The sequence below is a fragment of the Schistocerca cancellata genome, chromosome 3, assembly GCF_023864275.1.
Source record: "Schistocerca cancellata isolate TAMUIC-IGC-003103 chromosome 3, iqSchCanc2.1, whole genome shotgun sequence".
Lineage (NCBI taxonomy): Eukaryota > Metazoa > Arthropoda > Insecta > Orthoptera > Acrididae > Schistocerca > Schistocerca cancellata.
The window spans coordinates 482,366,905-482,386,188 of NC_064628.1; the positions used below are offsets into that span (position 1 = coordinate 482,366,905).

The following is a 19,284-nucleotide window of genomic DNA, read 5'->3' on the forward strand; positions in this document are numbered from 1 at the left end:
TTTGAGATTAAAACGGGTTGACATGATTTTGAGACTGAAATTTCAGCACCTACCAGTCTCAGTTTGTTTAGTCCATTTTTGTGCAGGGAAATCACCAATTGTTCTTCTCATTTTTGTATCTTTCACTAGGCAGGTATTGTAATCACCCTTTAGAATTTTCTCATGATTTTGTGGAAATTTAAAGACTGTGTTTTCTACGATTTCTCATTATCTATTTAATTTCTCTGGGTTTGTTTTGTTTTCTTGGTTGATCAGTACACATGCCTTAACTACATTTCAAGAAAAATGCCATTGATCTGATTTTTACAGGCCTTACTTCGATTACGAAACTAAAAATGTCTTATGAAAATGCGGTTGTAACCCTCAGATGGGATCTGTTTTTAAGGGTACTTTAGTCTGTTTGACGTTTGAATAATCAGTGATTTTCAAAATCCATGCTGTTCGCATCTGGAAATTTTGCCTTGCCTCTTGTGTGTCTAAAAGTTTAAGTGTATCCCTAATTTGTAGAGTTTTCATGTCTTTATGAGTGTGTTATAATTGATTATGCCGAAGAAAGTCTTGGTTTTGGGCGTAAGCTGGCCAGAGGACCCCGGATACCTCTGAGTTGTTTTTACAAAACCATTGTCTTAGAATTTTTAAAAGCTTTGGAGGCTCGTTTTTGTCCAAGCTCTTTTACAAATATTTCCAACGTTTCATGCCTTAATACTCTGAATATAATCATTCATGCTGATATTACACTTATTTCTACTCCCTTTGTATTAACCAATGCAAAATGTGGCCTCTAGTTTTCTTTCACATCTTTAATCGATATTTCAAAATTATGTCTTTCATTCCTTATATTCCTAAAGTTTCTATTACGGATTATTTAAGTTTTGACCCATCTAGTTTTACAGACCATACATTTCGTTTATCAAAAGTTTTTAATCTGTTTTGATATAATTTCCTGTAAATTCTTGCTGAATCAGCTGGACATTGTACTTGCCACTTTGAGCTTCTATGATGGTTTCCCAAATGCGTCCGGTTCTGTTACTTGGTTTTACTTACCAGATAACGTTTCTTACTACCTATTTGTTCTCTTTTGTATGTCACACTTAATTTTAAGAAAAATATAAGATTTCTGTAGAAAAGTTTCTCTTGCAGAGCTATGTCAGAGACATTGTTCATGTAAACAAAATAAGATCATTATTGTAGTTATACTATTAAAGCACAAAATCCATCGAAGAATGGCACCTTATAAATTTGTGACCTTAATGAAAAGTATTAATTTATGTAACAACAAGAAAAGAGTACTTATGTAACATGACAGTTCATTTCAAAGTAATATTTAACCTTACTTAAAAATTGACTGTTTCGACACTGAAGTAAAGTTATAATCACAGAAGATGGTCTACATATCCCAAAACATATTTGGATAATCAAAGGAAAGAAACATTTTATTCTCTGATTACAAACCAAGAGTGGAGCCTAGTGAGAGATAACACTAGAAGAACTACAGAACTATAAGATGAAACGTCCCCTTAGAAAAATTATACATAACTGTGCTTAAACTGACACACAATACTTTTAGCGCAACGCAATCTGACGTTCAAAAATCCCTACAAAAGAATGGCTCTGACTAACATTAACCTATACCTTTCACAAATCACTTACCTCACAAAAATCTTCATTACTCGAACTACTGCAATACAGCGAGCGCCACTACTGCCAGCTAAATAAAAGATTCAAACTACAGAAGGCACTGACTACTGATAGGCATAGTTAGCAATTGAAAGATTTTAATAGAGAACAAACAATTTATTTACCTTAATAGTCATAATATATATAGCAGTTCATGACATCTAGTCTTACAAATTTCAAAACTCCGCCATTTCTCTCCCCACATCCACCACTGCTGGCGGCTCACCTCCAACTGCTCAACGCTACACGCTGTTCATATCCAGCTGCCGCTGCCCAACACTGCAATGGCAGACAACAATGCAAACTAGCCACAGACTGCACACAGCACAGCCAGTGACTTTCATACAGAGCGCTACGTAACGTTGTCAATAAGAAAACATAAACAGCGTACTTACATATTTTTGTGGGGAGCATGGGGGCTATGTAAGTAGGCTGTTTAGGTTTTTATATTGGTAACGCCAGTGAACACTGTCAAAAGCTTTCTCTAAGTCTACATGTGCTATAAACGTAGGTTTGTCTTTCCTTTACCTATTTCCTAAGAGAAGCCGAAGGGTTAGTACTGCCTCGCGTGTACCTACATTTCTGCAGAATCCAAACCGATCCTCCCTGAGTACGGCTTCAACCAGTTTTTCCATTCTTATGTAAAGAATTTATGTTAGTATTTTTTAATCACGATTTATTAGATTGATAGTTCGGTAATATTCACATTTGTCACCACCGATTTTTTTGGAATTGGAATTATAGAATTGTTCTTGAAATCTAGGGAAATTTATCTGCCTCATACATCTTGCACACCAGATGGAATATTTCTGTGATGCCTGGCTATCGGTAGTTCTGACGGAATGTCGCTTACTCCAGAGGCCTTGTATCCACTTACGTCTTTCAATGCTCTGTCAAATTCTTCTCGCGTTACACGGTTTCCCATCTCATCTCCATCTGTATCCTCTTCCACTTCTATTACATTTCTTTCAAGTTCATCTTCCATGTATAGGCCCTCTTGTACTCCTTCCACCTTCTGATTGTAGCGTAGTTCAACATAATGTGTCAATGTGAAAAACATTATCGGCCTGACACAAAAGTCAGTGGTATTTTAAATGATGCTATATTATGAGCAAAAGCATAAGGGAACAGATAAGAACGTCAGCGTAATAATTAACTTGTCTTTTTAAAGTATTTTCGCTGTGTACCCTTCGTCCAAATGAACAAAAATATTCGCGAAAGGTACGTCTGAAAACTGCAACAACGGTTGTAAACATCGAGTATGTATACAATGTGATATTTGATTATCAACGACAAAAATTGTATGAAATCGTTGAAACCATATCTTGGACAGAAAGAAGAATGGTGCACATTTTACAAGGTAAAAGAATTATTCCATAGCTTAGGGCAATATAGATATCGTTTTGTTGACTGCTGACGAAAAGTATGAGAGGTAACTAATTTTTCATAAATGTTTTTGTTTTGACAATTTTAAAAATATGATTGCTTTTTATCCGTGCTCAATTGGTATGGCTGAAACGTGAGTCTTCCCACGATAACCAAAAACAAAATAACAATTACAGCGGTGGGTAAGCTGGTGTTGTTGCATCAGAAAAACTCGGAGTTTTCTGGGATGCAAAACAAATGTTTATCATTAATTACTTTATGAAGTGTAAAACAATAACTGGGGAACACTACGCAAGTCATTTGGACAAATTATATGAAAAAATACGTGAGAAGAGGAAATAATTGCAAAATAAAAAACGTAACTCATCAGATCAATGCGCCTTACTTAAAAGAGCATAACTAATGACAAAACCAAGAAATGTGCAATACAGATTCCTTGTAAAACTCTCCCTGTCCGCCACTTGGTACCCTCTGACGTTGTTCTGATATCTTATCCAAAGAAATCTGCGGGTGGAAAACATTCCGAGTACAATAATGAGGCACTGCCAGTCAAAGATGGGTGTTTTGCAGACCTCCCACAATCTCACTGCAGGAATGGAAAACACTAATTGAAGAACCGTTAATCGAAGCACATTAGCCGTAAATCAGACGACTTCTAAAGATAAGGGCATGTTCAAGCAAAAAAAGGCACACGCTTTCATTGTTATGCCGAGTACTTACCACCTTGCCTTCGTAGTTCAATTCAGTATAAACATCTTATGCACATCTAAGCCTTCCAACTTTTTAACTCCGAAGAAATGGCATGGCATATAACATAGTGCCAATAGTACAAATATTATATGTAATATAATTATGTTTGGTATCGTTCAGTTAGTGTAGACAACTTGCGCACATTTGTATCTTCCAGTTCCTGAGTGCCAGAGGAGTATTCGCTTTTAAATAACAATGAATGTATGAAATCTTATGGGACTTAATTGCTAAGGTCATCAGTCCCTAAGCTTACACACTACTTAACCTAAATTATCCTAAGGACAATCACACGCACCCATGCCCGAGGGAGGACTCGAACCTCCGCAGGGAACAGCCGTAAATAACAGGGCAGTGATATGTGAAGTTATCTATAAAGGAGCTAGACGCAAATTTTAACAATACTCTTCTGCAGCAATTACTAGTGTAACGGAAATAACGCAGATCAGTCAGTTGATTGCTCTAAATGCAGATCAGTAATTTTTTAATTTCAGAAGGTTAATGATCGTTGTGTTGAAATATACTGCCAAATTATGAGTATGATATACAACACAGCAACATTTCAGTTTATTGTATAGCCGATATACAGACCTTGTTTGGTTCTACGTAACTGACCACAATGTACTATCGTTGCTGCTTGCTGCTGTCTCTGTTTCCAGGAAAAACAGTTGTTTTCGTACTCTCTATGGTATCCTCACACCGAGCCAGACTTGGAAGGTGCCTTCATCTCTGAGTCAGCAATCCAGAGGCTCATCGATGGCCAATTCGTCCAAGTTCCTATCATGACTGGCGTCACATCTGCTGAGTTGGGTAAGTGTCCAGTGCTGCAATATAATGAATTAACACGTTTTAATCATTCTGCATATTGTAAAGTCATACTGGTAGCCTGCATGTGTGACAATCTACCAAGCCACAACTTCCTCCTCAGATGAGCAGCATCATCATCATCATCTATCGTAAGTTTTGACATTTTTCAAGGTAATTAAATGAGTACTTAATTAAAATCCATCATCTAGAGTAATGAAAAATACGACAGTACAGCGTCGCAGATAAATTGATTGTGCTCTATTTGTCCAAAATCTCAAGAGATGAGTCAGTCCGATAATGAACTACGACAAGAGTTCTAATAACGTCATTTCAAAAGAGTCCCGAAAGAGACCATAACTTCTACCACCAATATTATTTCGAGACATCAGTAATTTTCAGCATTCAAAGTAAAGTTTATTTGCCGGTCAGCTGTACACGTGTAACACCGGACACCGAGGGAATTGTACTTTTATATCTGGATTATTAATATTACTTCGTCTCACTGGAGTTCATGACCGTCCTCTTCACCGCAAAGGACAACTCTGTATGATTTTCATTTACTAAATCAATGGGAAAAATCGATGCTATATTGGCAATATTGGTATTCCGCGACTGTGTTATACCACATGTTTTAATATAATTTCCGTAATCAACCACAATGTTACAGTGTTATTATCATATACAGTTCTGGTTTAGGCACACTTGCATGTTCCAATTTCAAGAAGGCTGCAGCTGATCCTTCCATCTCTTCTTAGAACGCCCAACTTTTCTTCTCCCCTGAGGAGTCTGTCAGTACACTAATTTAGGTACTCTTTCACCTGACGTCCTTTGAATGGGTTTTTCAGATTTTTTTCTGTATTCCTATATTTTCCGTTCTTCTCCAAAATTTTATACAATTTAACTCTGTCAGCTTTTTCAAAGGTTTCCCATAGTAAATAAAGGCTACATATTTGGGATGGTTGTATTCTCTGTGTTTTTCAACGTTTCCGAAAGTGTCTTTAGCCTATTTGTTATTACTTTCGCACATATCTAGTATCCAGAGTTCAAAGTACTAATACCTCTATAACTGTCACACATCCTACGGTCTCCTTTTTTAAATAATGGGATAAAAGCTTCCGTTTGTTAATCGCGTGGAATGTTACTTTATTTCCAACAACTATCTATGGCTTTAGGGATACTGATTCCAAAACATATTTAAATAATTTCACATTATTTTTCGATGTCTTTAACGAAACCCTTAGTTCTTCCACTGATATACCATCAATATGCTTGTCACTAACTGCGGTTTTCACATTTTCTTAATCACTTGCCCATAAACTCTAGAAGTAATCCAGTCACTCATTTCTGAAATGCGGTTAATATGAATCATGTCTCTTTCATCTTTATTTTGTTGTTTAAGCATCTTATAGCCTTCAGTTTGTTGCCCATATAAATCCTGCTCTACTTCACTCAGAAAATTTTTCCCAGTTTAACTGTTTTATTTTTCTTGTCTGTCTTCTGCCCACTACTGTGTGCCATTTATACTCCCTATAATATTCTTGTTTCCTTGGTTGCAGGAATCTCAGGTAGGCTTGCTTCTTAAATTTTATTATGTCTGGTAGTTCTTTGCTGCAGACGGAAAGTCACCTAGTACTTTTCTTATTTCATTCTTTTGTCTAAATCTTCATCAACGGTTGATCGTATTATTCGTACTATTTCTTTCCATTTTTCATTAATGTTCTGTTTCTTTACACGTATTTTACTATTTCATCTAAAACTTTTCGTATGACCATCTAATGTCTGAATCTTGTAGCAAATACATTCTTTAAATTTCTTGTTGTATCTGTTTTTTGTTAGTACTTTTATTGCTATAGAATGGAATTCTTAGTTTTCATATTACCAGAAAATGGTCGGTACGAACATCGAATTCTCTGTAGACTCTGGTGTCTTCAATTAATAGAATAACATTTTATTTGTAATAATATACTCTATTGCAGATCTAGCACCCCCCAGCACTCCATGTAAATTTATCTTTATGTGGGTAAAAGCTCTTTGCTATTCTTTAGTGGTTGCAGGTAGAAAATCTCTTAAGATATCTCCTTTAATGATAGATTTTCTTGTCCTTGCATTGAAATCCCCAGCAGTTATTAAATATTCTGCTTCAGGTATTCCGTTAACCTTCGTCCGTACACATTGGTAGGTTGCATGTGTTTCCGTGCTTTTGCCCTCCTCTGGTTCATATACATCAATTATACTCACCACTTTTCTCAATATCTTTAACTTGATATGTATCAGTCTTTTATTTATGAACGTGTATGATTGCAATCATTTTCTGTGGGTACTTTTGCAACTCCATCTCTTGCCTGTCCAGTTCTAGTTACTCCAAGGTATATCATAATATAATCATTAACTTCTTTAGAGCCTTGCAGTTTCTCCTTTGTTTGTGATATTACAGTTATATCAATTTTTGCAATTAGACTCCTTTGTTGTTTTTCTTTAGTATTTATTCCTCTAAGATTCCAAGACTAAGATTTTTAAAATCTTCCCAGTATTTTATTCTTAAGCTTTTTCCCCGCATTGGCAGTCATCAAAAGATTATTCCGCTTTTCTGCTTGATTTTTGCGAGTAATGCGATAATTCCTCACGTAGAGGATTCCGACGTGTGGCCAGGGTAGCTAGGTGGAAGAGGCTGACACCTCGAGTTATCCCTCCACATCTGGTTTTATAACCATGTCGTCCTTAACTACGGCTATGGATCCATCTGTTGTATAAGATATCCTTGTCTGTTTTGCACCAAGATTGTCTTAAGAATACCCTTCCCCACTTTCCCCTACACTATGCTCCGCTCTTTGTCTTACTACTGCGTCATTATTTGCGCTTATTTATTCGCGATGCATTCCGAACTACTTGAATTCATTGTAAGGCAATAAAGGTATACAAAAATCTTACTATTTGTATCGAAAAAAATTTTACTGACTTAACAAGTATTGAGGCTGCTTATTTGTTTCGAATATGCTCATTGGAACCTCAACAGTATTCCTCCCCACATTAAAATGTAAATGAAATACAGGTAATTTTCTGCCAGTAAGACGTACTGACAAGTCAATATGTTGCAGTGGTATTTCATCGCTCACTGACTGCATGTCTGCTTTGAAGGAAGATTCAACCACAAAGAAATTATGTCTTAGTGTTCAACCGAACACGGTAAGCTCGACCGCGTCAGTAACCTGAGACCAAATGTGCAGTAACGGAGTAAAATATCAAAGTTTGTAGGGACAAGGTGTTGGAGAAGTTATCCTTCATAAAACCCGGATTTCAGTGTAATGCTGCTTCTACGTGTTTTAAGTACAGGATGCGAGACAATTATCGTCTTTGAGAAGAGCCAATGGATCCACTGAAGTTTTCAGAAGTTCTAAACTGCATGAGTACTGCGATAATTCCCTTCGCGGTAATACTGGAAGGTTCTGGAAGGTTAGGGAGGTTTCTCCCCAAACCTAAGCACTGCGTTGAGCTCGGTGAAGCTATCACTTTATGGTATATTCAGTGGGTTTATCGTGATGTGAAAGAAACTTTTCTTGTCCCTAGTTTACCGAAAGAGATTACAGGTGATTCTTCTAGACGCGCAACGCGTAGAGGTTGGTTATTAATGTGTAGGAGTCTGAACCAATGATAATATCTATGCGCAAGAAGCAAGCCAAACATTTTGCAGTTAAAATGTTGATCGGCTCAGAAGCCTAAATGTTGTTCTGAATTTTCGTAATGAGGGAGCCGGTCGAAGTCCTTCATGGAGTGAAAGGCAGGTCCATCGGACATGGACGTTCAATTTTTATGGGCACTTTCGAGTTTCGTAAAATGACTACATCATTTTGGTGTAGCCACGCTTTGTTTTACGGCAACAACTGTTTCTAACAGTTAATCGTGTCCCTTGTAAAGCCTTCGTAACTTCGTACCGGAGTACGACTTAAGCTGATGTCTAATTTGAATAGTCAAAACAAATTGTAATCTGTCATACAACATTTCAAGTGTTGAGATGGCTGTATGGGCTCTTTCCGAAAGCTAATAAACTAAAAAATAATTGATCGTCAGTTGTGATTTTCATAGATTCATAGATGATTTAGTTCAAGCTGGTGTTATTTATTATTCGGCGAAAGATTTGTATTGTCTGAATGGGGCGCTGGTCGAAAAACAGGTACTGGTAAATTTTACTAAAATGAGCATAAACCGTGTTGTTTCCAAGGAAAAGGATTTCCCACTTTGGGACTGTTAACTGTAAACTTATTTCTCTGGCGAGTTTTTCAAGAGCCTGTTGGACAGGAAAAGGAGGTTCTTAGCACTACGTTTCACCTCCGGTGGTCGGATCTTGGATTTTCTGTGGGTACTTGACATTTTGACCTTACCTAACGAATTAAAGCTGTTCTCTACTGTAGTATTGCAGAAATCTGATTACCGCTTTTTACCCGACGTTGAGTAGAAGGGTGCGGCGTGTCACTAACAAAGGAGCCGCGCCTCCTTGTCATCACCGCCTTCACCCAAATGTATGGTATATGTAGGACATGGCCAGAAATGGTTCAAATGGCTCTGAGCACTATGCGACTTAACTTCTGAGGTCATCAGTCGCCTAGGACTTAGAACTAATTAAACCTAACTAACCTAAGGACATCATACACATACATGCCCGAGGCAGGATTCAAACCTGCGACCATAGCGGTCGCTCGGCTCCAGACTGCAGCGCCTAGAACCGCATGGCCACTCCGGCCGGCGGCCAGATATGAAGTTGACGGAAGTGGGACCTTCATATGGCAAAGCTTTTAAACGTAATTGCAGTTTGGTGCGAGTCAGATGAGACGAGAGCTATTTATGTTAGGTCAGCTTCCAAACAGCGACTGCATCAGTGGGAGAAGTACAGAACGGTAATCCGAGGGTCGTGGGGTGGAGTTCCTTTATGAAAACTTTATTTTTATTTTTTGTTTTTACGTTACTTACATTTGAAATAAACCGAAATAATGCTCAGTTTATTGTATTTATTAATATTTCGTTAATATTTTCATAAAGGCGTGAAAAAGAAAGGCAAAGGAAAATTTGGGATTACAAATAAATTTCCAACGAAGGATTGCACTTACAATGTCCACGAGACTCTGCAGATAACTTTCCGAGGAGGGATTGTAGTTAACGAATACAATCTCTTCCTGGAGATTTATTTGCAATGCCAAATTTTCCTCTGCCTCTCCTTTTCGTGCTCTTTACGGAAACATTAACGAAGTATTAATAAACACAATACAGTGAGCATTACTTCGATTTATTTGCAGTGCAAATAACGTGAAAATTGAAAATGAAAAGAATCCCGCATAGGGACACGAACCTACGACCCTCGGATTACCGTTCTGTACTCTTTACACAGCACCAAACGCTGCCTGGTAACTACGTTAACGTAAATGGTTCATGCCTCAGCCGACCTGCGCCAAAAAATGCTATTTTTTGTAACGCTTGGCCATCTGGAGCTGCCCTGCATACTCCATAAATTTATACACGGAGCGCATGAACCATGTCTTGGGTGTGCTTTGGTGACTTCGCGATGTTAGGAAGAGAAGAAGCAAACTGTACGACGTATTTACAGGATGACAGTTATTGAACTATATGGGGAAAAAAACGTAAATTAGTTACAAACTACGGCGTGCACACACTTTATTCCACAAGTAAACCTCAGTACAGATATTCGGAATTGGGTTATGACGTGCTAGATATGCCTGCCATCATTGGCGATGATGTGGCGCAGACGAATAGCGAAATTCTGCATGGCCTGCTGATGTGTTGGAACATCAATACTGTCGATGACCTCCTGAATGGCTTTTTTCAGCTCAGCAATGGCTTTGGGATTATTGTTGTACAAATTCAAATAGCTCTAAGCGCTATGGGACTTAACGTCTGAGGTCATCAGTTCCCTAGACTTTGAACTATTTAAACCTAACTAACCTAAGGACATCACACACATATTCCCGAGGCAGGATTCGAACTTGCGACCGTAGCAGCAGCGTGGTTCCGGACTGAAGCACCTAGAACCGCTAGGCCACAGCGGTCGGCTATTGCTGTACACCTCATCTTTAATATAGCCCCACAAAAAGGAGTCCCATGTGTTCAGATCCGGTAAATATGGCGGCCAATCGAAGCTCATGCAGTGGCCTCTGGTATGCCCAGAGCCAGAAAGCGCTCCCCAAGGTGCTCCTCCAGGACAGCAAACACTCTCTTGCTTCGACGGGGTCGAGCTCCGTCTTGCTTGAACCAAATCTTATCAAGACAGGGTCACTTTGGATATTGGGGATGAAATCATCTTCCAAACCTTCACGTACCGTTCGGTAGTCACCGTGCCATCAAGGAGTATCGCACCCATTATTCCTTGACAGGACGTTGCACACCACACAATCACCCGTTGAGCGTGAAGAGACTTTTCGATCGCGTAATGCGGATTCTCAGTCCCCCAAATGCCCCAATTTTGCTTACTGACGAGCCCATCCAATTGAAATTGGGCTTCATCGCTAAACCAACGCACACAGTGCGTATTAATTTCCATCATGCCCTGAGGTCAACCGTGCAGTTTGAACGTCCTAACGCAAACCATTCAGAGGTTATGACGATTTTATTTCATGTAGTTGTATAAATGTCACCCTGCACCACCGCAACATACTCAAATATTAGCATTTGTTACTGGCAAAAAATATTTTTGTATAACTTTCAGTCCTACGTAGACGGGGAATATTGGCGAAATTCCAACGTTCATACAGGGTGTGTGGAGGTGAGCGCGGATAGCGAAACAAATATTGTTCTCTACTGTAATATTTTCGTGTGAGGAATTTTAAACCTGTAGTAGGAATTTTCTCTGAACGAAAATCTATTAATCCAATAAAATCTGGGATGTTGCATTGGATAGTGACAACAATTTATACAAACAAGTTTCAGTTTTTTACACAAAAAAGTTACGCTAGAGGTTCAAAAATTCCTCCATTGAATTGTTAATAGATGTTACCCCTTTGGGTCATGTTCTGTGTAACTAGTGTCCATAACACCTACTGCTGATGCTGCTACTCGGGCTAACAGATCCTCTTATGATTCAACAGGGCTTTTGTAAACAAAGTTACACGTCTCTCATCACGCAAAAAAGTCCAGAGGGATAAAATCAGGAAAAAGAGTAGGCCATTTTACAGGATCACCATTGCCAATCCACTTTTCTGGACCTGTCGGTTCAAGAAACGACTCAGAGCATGACTGAAATGCGCCATGGCTCCATAAAGCCGGGGCCACGTGCACTGATTTGTAGAGGATTTAACAACTGCTGGTGAAGGACTTTTCTTACATATGTCTGATTCGTCCCCATATCATATCCAATTGCACGATTACTGAGACCGATTACGTTCTCTACCTGATTAAAAAATGCTCACAGGTAATTATTTTGTTTTGGTATCCCGTGCAATCTACAAGAGTTTGACGGTTTAAAAAGCTTTCACCCTGAATATCTTCGACACCTGACGATGAGCACCAGCGATTCGAATCGCGACGTGTATGTAACCTTGCAAGCTAATTCGGGGATCATGTAGGATCATGCACACGAAGTTCTCCTTGATTGGTTTGCTAGTCACCATATATGTTGTCTGCTGTCATGACTTCCGCGAACTTCCTCGTTTGTGTCGATTATAGATTAGTACAGACGCCGCTGATCGTCTATCGTACCTAACCATCCAAAAAATCGTCTGCAGTCAGTTTCGAATACATCAGGCTTACCGAGACTGATATTACCAAGCAGAAGGCCACAGTAGCCGCTATTCCTTCGGGTGTCTAATAGCCATTGTCGGCGTATCTCCAGACCGTCGTTGGTAGAATTTTCGTAAGCCAAACTGACGGCTAGGGCGACTATTTATTCAAATAGCGACTCTGAATTGGAGGTACTTCCAGCTTACTAACAGCAATCTGTTGCATATTATTGTTAAATGATATCTAGGTTAGCTCTTCCATTTGTGTTTCTGGTTTTCACAACGCCAACTTCCATTCAAGTCGTAAACATGCTCTTCCTGTTACGCGCAGAACGCACAAACTGACTACAGCAACCCCAGTTTTCATGTGGCTCCCGTGTGTTCTGTGAACAAAGTATTGAAATTTCGTGGCAACTGTTTTAAGATGCCCGAGGGCAATTCAAAATTCCTGTTACAGAATTCTTTGGGCTGTAGAGGATACTTAGTACATGAAGTTTTGATAAGAATTCCATGTCTGGAAATGTACCGTCTCGTCGGTTTGAGGATCGGATAATCTTCTAATCCCTCGCTTCACGGTACGCACACAGGGGATACAGTGAGTTCTGTCCCGTGTGCTGCACAAGCACACGGCATGGGCAATGCTTCGAGAACTAGTACTCGGTTGCCCTCCACGTGACAAAAGACGTCCTCTGCAAAGTCGAGAGTGCAGCCCGTCCGTGGAGTACCACAGCCATCCCTCCTACTTTCAAACGTACCAATTCGCCGTAGCTGTTGATGTAGTCGGACGAAGGTGTTATGCGATGTTCCTAACAAAACTTCATCTACTAAGTTCCCTCTAAAAGCCCTAGAAGACTGTAATAAGAATTCTGAACTAGACCGTATGTGTTCTTTCTTTATTTAATATTTGTCAAGACATGTTACAGAACTTCTCGCAGTTTGTCTGCGCCATTGAACGAGACTGTTCTGGCAAGATGACTCTGCTGTGGAACGTTTCGATTTTTCGATCCAATGGTACGAATATCTAACAAATGTAAAAATAACATCATAATAACTTCTGTGGTAACCGAAGTAAGTGAGTAAACACAATAAAGTGTTTGTTTAAAGCCCTACGCTTATTCCCACCCCCGTAGCCGAGGTCTCTAACTGTGGGGAGGCACTCGACTCGGACGTAAGCCGGTTCGCATCCTGGTGGTGGTCGAAATTTTCACTGCCGGAACTTTTCTGGTAATGGGAAGAGAGATAGTCGAGCAAAGTTCCTGATCGCCGGTGGTTGCGCCGATGTCATGGATTAAATTCGAAACCTATACACAGTGACTCATTAAGTGAGGGTATGTGACACTGTTGATGGTGGTCCATCCGTCGTATGTGGGGTGCTACTGAAGAGGAGAACACCACTTGCCGGCAACGGGTTTCAACCCACCTCCCTTCTCACACTACCACAGGGTGTCCATAAAGTCCGGGAACACTTTCAGTTATTTATTGCACAAGAAGTAAACATTGCACAGATGTCATATATATTGCATTTTGAAGAGAAACTCAAAAAGGTTTTTTTACAAACATTCGATATGCGAACAATGAGTGACCGGGCAGAAGTCAACACGGTAATCGAATTCTGGCCATACCCGTCCCAGCATGGCATCGTCGACTGTGGCAGTCGCTTCCCGTACTCTCTCCCGGAGCTCTGCTACATCACGTGGTAGAGACTGTACACACACCAGATCTTTAATGTGTCCCCACAGAAAAAAGTCACACGGATTGAGGTCTGGCGATCGGGGAGGCCATTTCATGAAACATCTGTCCCCTTCTGTAGCACGGCCAATCCGTCGATGCGGTAGCTCCGTGTTCAGATACCCACAAACTTCACGATGAAAGTAGGGTGGGGCCCCATCCTTCTGAAAGATGAACGGAGAGTCCGATTGCATTTGAGGCATCAGACATTGCTGCAACATGTCCAAGTAGAAATATCCAGTGACAGTGCTCTCAGCGAACTCGCCATGTTTGCGACTAGTGCTGACTATCGGCAAATTACCAAACTACGATGTGGCGATATGCATGAAAAAAACTTACAGGGTTTCTCTTCAAAGTGACATATGTATGATATCTGTACAATGTTTGGTTCTTGTGCAAAAAATAATTGAAAGTGTTCCCGGACCTTACATAAACCCTGTATTATACAACATAAACACAGCAGTACACTCTACAAGCATCCATTACACTCACATACAGGCTACAAAACACATACGACAACTCTCTCATATCCGTAAGGAAAAGGAGAACACCTTTTCCGACAGGCGGTTGAACTCACCCATGGGACAGTCCAGCCACAATCCAATTCGACATTTATATCTTACTTTCGGCATCAAGTTGTAAGATTTTGCCCAAACGTGAAACGGTGGGCGGAGTAGTTTGATTGGGATCGTTAACTATTCAAATGGCTCCATGCACTATGGGGCTTAACATCTAAGGTCATCAGTCTCCTAGACTTAGAACTACTTAAATCTAACTAACCTAAGGCCATCACAAACATACATGCCCTAGGCAGGATTCGAACCTGCGACCGAAGCAGCAGCGCGGTTCCGGACTAAAGCGCCTAGAACCGCTCAGCCACAGCGGCCGGTGAATCGTTAATCAAATATCTTAAACTGGCCCTGTATATCTGAAAAAGAACACCATCAGCCATCCAAAGAATGATAAGTAAATTCATGTTGTTGTTGTGGTCTTCAGTCCTGAGACTGGTTTGATGCAGCTCTCCATGCTACTCTATCCTGAACAAACTTCTTCATCTCCCAGTACCTACTACAACCTACATCCTTCTGAATCTGCTTAGTGTATTCATCTCTTGCTCTCCCTCTACGGTTTTTACCCTCCACGCTGCCCTCCAATACTAAATTGGTGATCCCTTGATGCGTTAGAATATGCCCTACCAACCGATCCCTTCTTCTAATCAAGTTGTGCCACAAATTTCCCTTCTCTCCAGTTCTATTCAATACCTCCTCATTAGTTATGTGATCTACCCATCTAATCTTCAGCATTCTTCTGTAGCACCACATTTCGAAAGCTTCTATTCTCTTCTCGTCAAAACTATTTATCGTTCACGTTTCACTTCCGTACATGGCTACACTCCATACAAATACTTTCGGAAACGACTTCCTGACACTTAAATCAATACTCGATGTTAACAAATTTCTCTTCTTCAGAAACGCTTTCCTTGCCATTGCCAGTCTACATTTTATATCCTCTCTACTTCGACCATCATCAGTTATTTTGCTCCCCAAATAGCAAAACCCCTTTACTACTTTAAGTGTCTCATTTTCTAATCTAATTCCCTCAGCATCACCCGACTTAATTCGACTACATTCCATTATCCTCGTTTTGCTTTTGTTTATTTTCATCTTATATCCTCATTTCAAGACACTGTCCATTCCATTCAGCTGCTCTTCCAGGTCCTTTGCTGTCTCTGACAGAGTTACAGCGTTATCAGCGAGCCTCAAAGTTTTTATTTCTTCTCCATGGGTTTTAATTCCTACTCCGAATTTTTCTTTTGTTTCCTTTACTGCTTGCTCAATACACAGATTGAATAACATGGGGGATAGGCTACAACCCTGTCTCACTCCCTTCCCAACCACTGCTTCCCTTTCATGACCCTCGACTCATAACTGCCATCTGGTTTCTGTACAAATTGTAAGTAGCCTTTCGCTCCCAGTATTTTACCTCTGCCACCTTCAGGATTTGAAAGAGAGTATTCCAGTCAACATTGTCAAAAGCTTTCTCTAAATCTACAAATGCTAGAAATATAGGTTTGCCTTTTCTTAATCTATTTTCTACGGTAAGTCGTAGCGTCAGTATTGCCTCACGTGTTCCAGCATTTCAAGGGAATCCAAACTGATCTTCCCCGAAGTCGGATCCTTGCAGTTTTTCCATTCGTCTGTAAAGAATTCGTCTTAGTATTTTGCAGCCGTGGCTTATTAAGCTGATAGTTCAGTAGTTTTTATATCTGTCAACACCTGCTTTTTTGGGATTGGAATTATTATATTCTTCTTGAAGTCTGAGGGTATTTCGCCTGTCTCGTACACCTTGCTCACCAGATGGTAGAGTTTTGTCAGGACTGGCTCTCCCAAGACTGTCAGTAGTTCTAATGGAATGTTGTCTACTCCCGGGGCCTTGTTTCGACTTAGGTAGTAAATTCATATGACTACTAAATTAGACAGATATCTCAATGAACTCAGTTTATCACACATGCACGTAACTAAACTCACAATAAACAAATGGAAAAAACATTAAAATGAGTAGAGTATTTGCTTGGCAAGTGGATACGCGATCTGCAATATAATTCAAGTGAAAACGCATCTGGACAAAATATTTACACACATGGGAGTCATACCGTGATTCCCTTGCTGAAGTTGAAAACATGTTGAATCTCTAACTCCAAAAAGTCTTCAGATGAATGTCATTACAAATGATTTGTCTTTCCCTGCAGTTCGCTTCGCTGTTGTAGCTGGGTCTTACCATACTTGTAATCTGCAGGTACCAGCTGACACGGCTACAAAAATCAGTTATTGAGTCTGAACCGACAACTTGCCTCTGTCTGCGTCTAACTTCAACTCAGCCAGATGAGAGCCAGACGAGCCAGGAAATGTCGTCTGGAAGCGAAGTCTGCCCACCAAGACGCCCGTCTGCCAAGACGTCTGCCCCCCGAAGTAACTTTTTGCAGAGCACTTCCGACAAGGAAATTCTGTACTCCCAGTGCTTTTGGCGCTGCATAACCTGTTATAGGCTCTACAAAGGCGACGAATAAGAATTCATCTTACAGGACTCTAGGCTCTCTCCCTTACTTGCATTTCAGGTAGTTAATCAGTTGCAAAACTTGTTAGTCTTGGTGCTATAAAATGTGTCTGAAATACTGCCTCACTCTGCCTTCTTGCATGCACTGAGCAATTTGGAAGGACCTCTGTCAGCACAGTTAACTACTTACTCCTACTTCTAAGTTATTTGTGTGAAACATTGGTAATCGTTTTTACATTTCTTTAACCATCTGGTTTTGCAGCACCTGGCGAGGTGTCGGTATCTATCTTCGATGGTGCCATAAATTTTCTGCTCCCATTCCAATTCTAATATGTTATCCTAACAACCCGTGCTGTTTTGGCGAATTTTGACTGCCCCTTGTTTCTCTCCACAGACGTAGTTCTCCTCGGAGTCTGGCATTTAGCAGCATGTATCCTGCGGCCACACAGCTCACTAAAAACAGTCTCTGTTGTTCATGCATCTCCTGAAGATGCAATCTGCATTGAATTACTTTGGGCAGTCGAGGATACATCGACGTCGTCTCACATAGCCCAGCCCAACTCTGATAACTGTCTTGAGGGTCCCTTTGCACAAGGGCGAGTGGTTGTTCTGCGAATGGTGATGGAGGACTGACTCCCTGCTGGTTATGGACCTACCCCGTTTCCCTCATTCTCCGTGGAGTTCAACTTGCTTCAATGATGTCTTCTCATTTAGCTGTGCGTTTAGGGTAATATACGAAACTGTAATCTAAATACCGGTAGTTAAGTATTGCCAATCACTGGTACTGATTCACATTTCATTATTCAGTGGAGATTATTTTATTCCAATTATGATTTACTCTTTATTATAGGTTTTACGTAAGTTACAGGACAGTTTGAAAAAAAAAACAGTCACGTAATAAAGTACCGTCATCAGGCTATTCCATGATGAAAAACATACACAATGCATCATTAAATACTTTTTAGAAAATATTTATAAAATGTATTCCTATATGACAGCTAAAGTAAGGAACAAAGTGCAACTTTAAAATATTAGAAACTTCCCATCCACGCAACACAGTCGTCAGATCCACTTACGAAGTAGATTATTTTGTGATTATAATAATAAGTAAAGTCAAAGCTATGAGTTAGACAGAAGAAAACTGCTGCAAGATGTCAAAAGGGAAGGTATCATATATCAGTCAGAAAAAACAGAACCGTTAGAGGATCACTTTGCTGTCCATCTGTCTGTCTGTCTGACTATTAAGAAACCTTCTTCTCAGAAACAGGCACATGCATCAAGTTGAAATTTATGCGCAAAACATTTAAACTTATAAGTCTACACAGTCTAAATGTACGACCATTTATGTCAAGTATCTCGATACTTGCAAACTCATTCATCAAAATCTAGAACGTACTTGACATTGACCCTGAATTATTAAATGTGGCAAGAAGCAAGATTCCACAGTAAAAGTAAGGGGAAAAACCGAAAATTCTTAATTTGAAATTATATCACAAGAAAAAAATATTTTTGTCACTTGTTATCCAATTCCTGTCTGTCCGTCTGTTAAAACCCCTTTCTCTCAGGAACAGCTGGACGTATCAAGTTAAAATTTGTGTCACATGATAAGGTAAACTGATAAGGTAACTGATCTGTGTGTGTGTAATATACAACTTCTGCACCATTTCAGTGCAGTAATGTGTTCATTGTAAATAAGTATTATAGTAGTTCTATTACATGTTTATTACCTTATAAATAAAAAAACTTTTTTTAGTTTAAATTAAGTGCATTAGTGTTTGTAAAATGATTCTTTCATATAGTGTTCATTAAAAAAAAGGACGATCTCTCCACTTGGGACCTGTGGAATGGTACATTAGCTTATTTGTTTTAGTTGTAAATATTTGTCATGTATTATTGTTTTTCTGACATGTTCTACATCCTGGAAGACCTCCTCACTACGGATCAATTGGAATGAAAGTAAAAAGCCAAATCAAAACCAAAATTGGTGTCTGTGAATTCCGGATAATTCAGCTACGCGGCGCTGAGTGAGCTATTTGTCGAGTCGCGTGCTAGACGTGATGGGCTGTACAATCTGCTGTTATAAGCTGTTCTTCGCGTGGCAAAAATTTGTAACTTCAACATTTCTTACAAAACACTTGCAGTGCCTCTTAGCAGCTAAAATTTCGGC

The 19,284-nt window shown here is 39.7% G+C and overlaps 1 protein-coding gene across 1 annotated transcript in view; it reads left to right on the plus strand.

Annotated features, from left to right (window-relative positions):
- LOC126175253 (juvenile hormone esterase-like) overlaps window positions 1–19,284 on the plus strand; it is a 121,860-nt gene that overhangs the window by 53,330 nt on the left and 49,246 nt on the right. The window contains exon 6 of the mRNA XM_049921895.1: window positions 4,470–4,620. Within this exon, the coding sequence (XP_049777852.1) occupies window positions 4,470–4,620 (151 nt within the window). The remainder of the gene's footprint in view (window positions 1–4,469; window positions 4,621–19,284) is intronic.